General features: G+C 39.2%; 1 protein-coding gene across 1 annotated transcript; it reads left to right on the forward strand.

Moving 5' to 3' along the window:
* The first annotated feature begins 293 nt into the window (after positions 1-293).
* c1qtnf5 (C1q and TNF related 5) lies at positions 294-5,628 on the forward strand. Its single transcript, XM_027999289.1, has 3 exons — positions 294-429; positions 3,636-3,880; positions 4,797-5,628. The coding sequence occupies exons 2-3, from the start codon at positions 3,649-3,651 to the stop codon at positions 5,315-5,317; spliced, it is 753 nt and encodes a 250-aa protein (XP_027855090.1). The 5' UTR covers positions 294-429; positions 3,636-3,648; the 3' UTR covers positions 5,318-5,628.
* Positions 5,629-6,226: the final 598 nt, after the last annotated feature.

Consider the following 6,226-nt stretch of genomic DNA (forward strand, 5'->3'; position numbering starts at 1 on the left):
TAGGTAAAAGTTTATTTTTGAGACATCTAAGGCGGTTTAGAGGGAAAATAATATGCAATTCTACAACGTATTCGCTCCGTATTCACTTGTACAAAGGAATTTGGTCTGTCACATAAAATCTACTAAAGCCTGTGTCTGTATTGCGCCAACATGTGAAGAGGAATGAATACTTTTGCAAGGCGCTGTATTTCTCATGTGTTTGTGCTGGACATCACATATTTTCCTCCTTCTCCTCCCAGCCAAGGCTCCTCCTCTCCCACTGACTCCAGTTTTTCTAATTGGATATCATCACCATTTCCTTTCAGTTTTTCCCAGCCACACTCTCAGGTCTGGAGTCTGGAGGAGGACGTTTCAGTGTTTTTTTTTCCTCCCTCTTTATCACACATACACCAGCTGAAACAGCTGCCCCAAAGACTGCACTGCATCCTGGTAAGGTTGTGTTTCTTTCTTAAGCAGAACTTTAGAAACAAATGAAAAGTCGCGTCTTATGGTCGCTCAGCAGAGAGGATATGTCTAGATGTGTTTTGGGAAAAGACGTCTGACCTTCCACTGTAAACTGAATAAGAAGATATGTTAAACATTTGCGTACAGCGGCAACTTACATGTGGAAAACATCATTATGCTGCTCTGCCAAACTTTCTCTAATGGCTGTGGCTCTGAGGTTTTTGTTTTGCAATCAGATGTGCTTATTTGCTGATCTAAAACACAAAACACCCTAATTATGAGCCAGTGGGCCTCTGGTCACACACTCATAAGAGCCCACTCATGTCCAAACAAGAAGGTAGATAACCAGACACAGACTAGAAATGGCGATTCTTAGGGAAATCTAAATATGGTTGTAATTTACAAATGATTCTTGCAGGTATAGATTTAAAATTTTCAGTAGAATAAAATCAATTAGTTATCCTGGGTTACATCGACTTTGTTAGTATTTTGGTTAATTCTCAGCTCCCAGTGTGTGTAGCTGTAAAATATTTCTCTCTGTCTTTTGGGTCACTTCAGGTCAATTTGCCTCTATTTCCCTGTTTTGCACCAGTGGGCTTCCATTTCATCCCTTCTACCTCTATTTTGTGTCAGTAAACAAACCATTTTATACTCGTACCAACGTCAGTGTATTTTTCTTAAGAGTTAAATATTTAGATGGATTCTGGGTATAAATTAACTCAGAAATCTGGTATAATTAAATCTAATTGTATAGTATTTGAAACATGACAGATCATGACCCCTGAACAAACCAAACTAACTATGAGTGATGTCCTGCTGCTGGCATACGGTCTTTCTGTATGTAAGTCATATAAACACATTTTCTCAGAGTAACCTATGATTAGATTACAGATAAATAAGTTGTCAAAGTGGCTACAAAGGTCCACTGAGCAGCTATGATGCACAGTCGGAGCAAAACGTCCTCAGGTAGTTGAGTCAAACCTTTCATAGCCTGAGATGCTAAAGAGGTGAAATTAGCTAGAAGTGACAGACCCCTACTTCTGGATAATTAGCACTCTTGGTGTGAGTTAGGAGTTATTATTCACTTTAAATAGGAATCCTTTTTTATTGTGTTTTGATTTTATTGGTAAAAATGCCATAGTCATTTTACATGTTTTTATTTGACCTTTAATTACCTCACAAATGCACAAAACCTGCCATGACAACACTGGACAAGATAGTTTATATACAGAAATATGCCGTCAACTGAGTCCAGTCATTCAGACAGATTCAACGTTAATTACCTTCATTCTTTTTGTAAAACAATAAAGTTCAGTTCATGTGGTGATGACGGATGGTTGATTGCTTCCAGTCTTACCTTTGCAGCAATCCCTCATAGTGAACATGCATATGGCGACAGTAGAAATAAAACATCTTACACAAACAGGCCTGTATGTTGTCGTTTTAGCCTCTATGTTCCACAAAAAGTTTCGCAATGTGCTTCTTTTCACTCAGCTCTTCGTAAACAAACACACTGTTTACCATTCTTCGATCGGTTTACACACACACTGCGTATGTTTTCCTCCCACATACACTGATCTATTCATGGACAGTGAGTATTTAAATTCCTTTCTCTATTATTTTGCTAATAAAAAACAACACTTATAAGACAGCTGCTTTGACTCTGCAGTGTTTGTCTTTTCGTCTGAGCTCCACTTGTGCCAGGAATGCTGACATGCAGTTCTTCGTCCCACCCTCATTTTTTCCCCACTGTTTCTCTCCTGTTTTTTTCTCCCTCTGCTTCTTTGTGTGCAGCTGTTTCTGGATGTAATACTCAATGCTCAGCCGGTAAACATGGTGATAAAACAATAGTTTGGACTTTTCCTACGGTCAATAATATGGTCAATATCATAGAAGCATTGGATATTTTTCACATTACATTGCATCATAGCCACAAACTTTGGTTCCCTTTGTTTGGATCGCTTTGTGTGGACAGATCCACACAAAGCGGCGTGTAAATGTGAAGAGATCGGAAAATGATGCATCATAGAAATGTGAAAAGTTTGATGTGAAGATGTATTCTGTCGCATTTCCTCTGAAGATCCCAAATAAAACCCACTGGTGGTCAGAGTTGATGGGAAAACCTTTTTGAGCAAAAACACAGATCAATCCAGGAAAAAAACTAAAACATTTAGACTCAATAAGAGACTTAAAATTGGAGGACAGGTTCTCCTTCCAGCAGGATAACAACTTTAAATCTGCAGTCAAAGCTGCAACATGTGGTTTTACAGTAAATTAAACCACATACATCTGGTAGAACAGCACAGTCAAAATCCAGAACTAGGTCCAATCAAGGTATCAAAACTTTAAGAAAAACAAAATGACAATGTTCACAGATTCAATCTGACGTAGCTAGAGTTATTTTCAGCCAGTAGAGACATACCCCAAAAGATTTGCATCTGTAATTGCAATGAAATGTGATTCTAAAAGGTATTGTCTCAACAAGGCAGAAAACTAATGCCCCACGCGCTTTCCAGAGTTTTATTTGTAATAAATGTTGAAAATAAGTTCCAATCCACCTCATAATTATTCACTAGTTTGCTTTGGTCAGCCACACAAAACCCCAGTAAACTACATTAAAGCATGTGGCTGTAATGTGACAAAATATAAAACGCTGTAGAGTAAATGTTGTCATTAAGGGATTATTAAGAGATCACAACCCCAGAGGAGAAACATAAAAAGTCTCTTCAGGATATTTTATAGAGCAGGAGTGCCGACTCTGACGTCTCCCTGGCAGACTTTCTCTTTGTGGCTCTGCATTAGGCATTAAACATCCCAGAGAACATTCATTAAAAACATGTCTAGGGGGAATTGTTTAATAATTTTTACATTTTTGTCTTCTACATTTTTTTCTCGATCTTGTTTTAATGGCGACTTAATGAATACTGGTTCAGGAAATGAGAGCCAATAAAGACTTTTGATTTAAGGTCAAAGTGCCTGAAATGTTGACTGTTTTATTAGGAGATCCAATTATCTTGTAAAATGTTCTCTCTTTCTCTCTCTCTCTTCCCTGCTGTCATGAGGTTTAATCTGCAATCAAACGTTTACTGTGGCCTTGGGTTATTTTGTCTGTGGTCTTAACAACTGTACATCTGAGTTAATAGGCGTCACATGTGTGATTAAAGCCATAATGCTTCTCCCTTTCACTCTAGCCTCTACGGTGCAATGACCTCACTCAGCCTGTTCCCCTTGTTATGCTCCATCATCGTCCTACAAGTCTGTTTTTCCAGCCAGCTGGAGGACAACAAGATCCCTCCCAGTCTGTGCACTGGTCATCCTGGCATCCCAGGCTCTCCTGGGAATCATGGCAATCCCGGTCAGCCAGGGAGAGACGGAAGAGATGGGAGGGATGCCGCTCCGGGAGAGAAAGGCGAGAAGGGGGACAGGGGATATCCAGGTACTCCTTTCCATTTATTACAGGGGTTTTCCCCATTTCTTAATTTTAATGTCACAAACTACAGTGTATTTCATCAGGACTTTATGAGATGAACCAGCGTAAAAAAATATTCCCATCTTTAAAGTAAAAATTTACTTTATTTTAAAAGTCAAAATACAAATCTACAACGCACTTTTCTGATCATTATTTGTGAAAAATGTTCAAAATTCACTAACCTGATCAGACACTGTTTTTGACAGAAATTATATTTCTATATGGCAAATAATTTGCCATCAGAAAACCAAAAGACCCAGCTGTGATGAAAAATATTCAGTGTAACTGAATCATTAATCAAAGGGGCGTTGTCCAAAATAACAGCAGCATGGCGTTTGTACATTGAGATCATTTACTCTATTAGACATGCGTCAGCGAGGCGGTCCTTGCTGTTTATGGATGAAGGTTGTAGTTCATTCCTGTCTGAAAATCTCAATATCATGGGTTTGTTCCAGACTTTGCTTAGAAGTATTGAATTTGCAGTTAAAACAACATCAAGTATGTTTAAATGGAAACTAAAACCAGAAGAACGAGAGGAAAAAAAAAAAATCTAATATGGAAACATTCAAAATAGTTTCCTATGAGCAACTAGACGGACGGACGGACGGACAAGCTGATAATTTATTGGACTACTTGTTGCAGTGTTCCCCTGTGCATTTCTGTATATGGAAATGCATTTAGTTATAATGGTATTTAGCTGTATTTACTTCTTTAGACACACTGTTGTAATTTAAAAATTCTTTAAAAAACTGTTAAAAGTTTTTGGTTGTAACATGACAAAATGTGAAACAATTAAAGTCGCCTGAATACTTAAAGCACTGTGTGGTGCTGATCATTTCTGTTAGCGTTCATTGTTCACATTAGTTTTTGTCTTCCTCTTCAGGTGAGACAGGAGTGCGAGGCCTGACTGGAGACAAAGGCTACCAAGGAGAGAAAGGGGAGAGGGGCCAGCCAGGAGAGTGCGCAGTGGCCCCTAAATCGGCTTTCAGTGCTAAACTGTCTCAGAGCCACACTTTACCCCTAAATGTTGGGGACGCAGTCCTCTTTGACACAACACTCTTCAACGAACAGGGGGACTACAACACAGAGACGGGACGCTTCACCTGCAAAGTCCCTGGCGTCTACTACTTTGCTGTCCACGCCACTGTTTACCGCGCCAGCCTGCAGTTTGACCTGATGAAGAACGGACACGCCGTGGCATCCTACTTCCAGTTTTATGGTAACTGGCCCAAACCGGCGTCTCTGTCAGGCGGCTCCCTGCTTCACCTCATCCCTGGCGACCAGGTGTGGGTCCAAATGGCCCTGTCAGAGTACAATGGGTTTTACTGCAGCACCAAGACTGACAGCACCTTCACTGGCTTCCTGGTCTACTCAGACTGGAAAAACTCTGCAGTTTTTGCATGAGACGTGTGTAAAACACAAGCCACTCCCACAGTGGCAAACGAAAAACAACTTTATTTTTACTTTTCCACTTTTTGCTTTTTGTGGATGAGAAGTTCTGCTTGAAGAAAAATGAATTGGAAGTGAAGCGTCCTTTCTTATTGGCTGTATAAGCCGTATTTTACTTGAACTGTAAATAATGTACAGATGATGACATTTAATTTCACATATGTTCCCACACTGGCTTCTGGAAAGACCCCGGCCTTAAATTCAAATAGCTTTCATGCCATCACTGCACTGCATGTAATGAAACATTAATAAATCTGTAAACCACATAAAAGTCTCTCGACTGTCATAATTTTGCCAAGATTTTAGCAGCAAATGTTACAGAGGAGGTCAAATAATTTCCTGAGCCAATTTAATGCAACATGTGAGAACAGCAGGTAGTTTTTTTTTTAGGATTTCTACATATTTCTATGTCCAAATTTAAACCTTTCCAACTCAAATCATGTTGAACTAAAGTCCAGATGGTTGGATGAATGTTACCTTTGATAATATAATGGTGTTATGTATATTCCCACCTCCAATTTTCCTTCTTCTGCCTAAACAGACATATAAACTTGAGAGAAGTGTCATCGCTAATCTTTAGAGTTTAGTATAATGTCGATCCAATATTTGTGAAGAACAAGACTTTCCACAAGATACAGACAGGACATTTCTGACAAATGTTTCAAAAGCACATTTATGAGGTCAGACAGTGATGTTGGACAGGTTGTTCTATTTCATTTCTGCTCTATTTAATCCCAAGTGTGTTCTGTTTTCTTCTCAGCTGTTAGGACACTCTCCATCAAGCCAGACAGTTTTTCCCCAGACTCCATTAATCTGTGGGGTTCCATTAGACTCATTGTCATTTTCTTTTCACATTCTTCCTTG

Source organism: Xiphophorus couchianus, chromosome 18, assembly GCF_001444195.1.
Source record: "Xiphophorus couchianus chromosome 18, X_couchianus-1.0, whole genome shotgun sequence".
In the NCBI taxonomy this organism is placed as follows: Eukaryota; Metazoa; Chordata; class Actinopteri; order Cyprinodontiformes; family Poeciliidae; genus Xiphophorus; species Xiphophorus couchianus.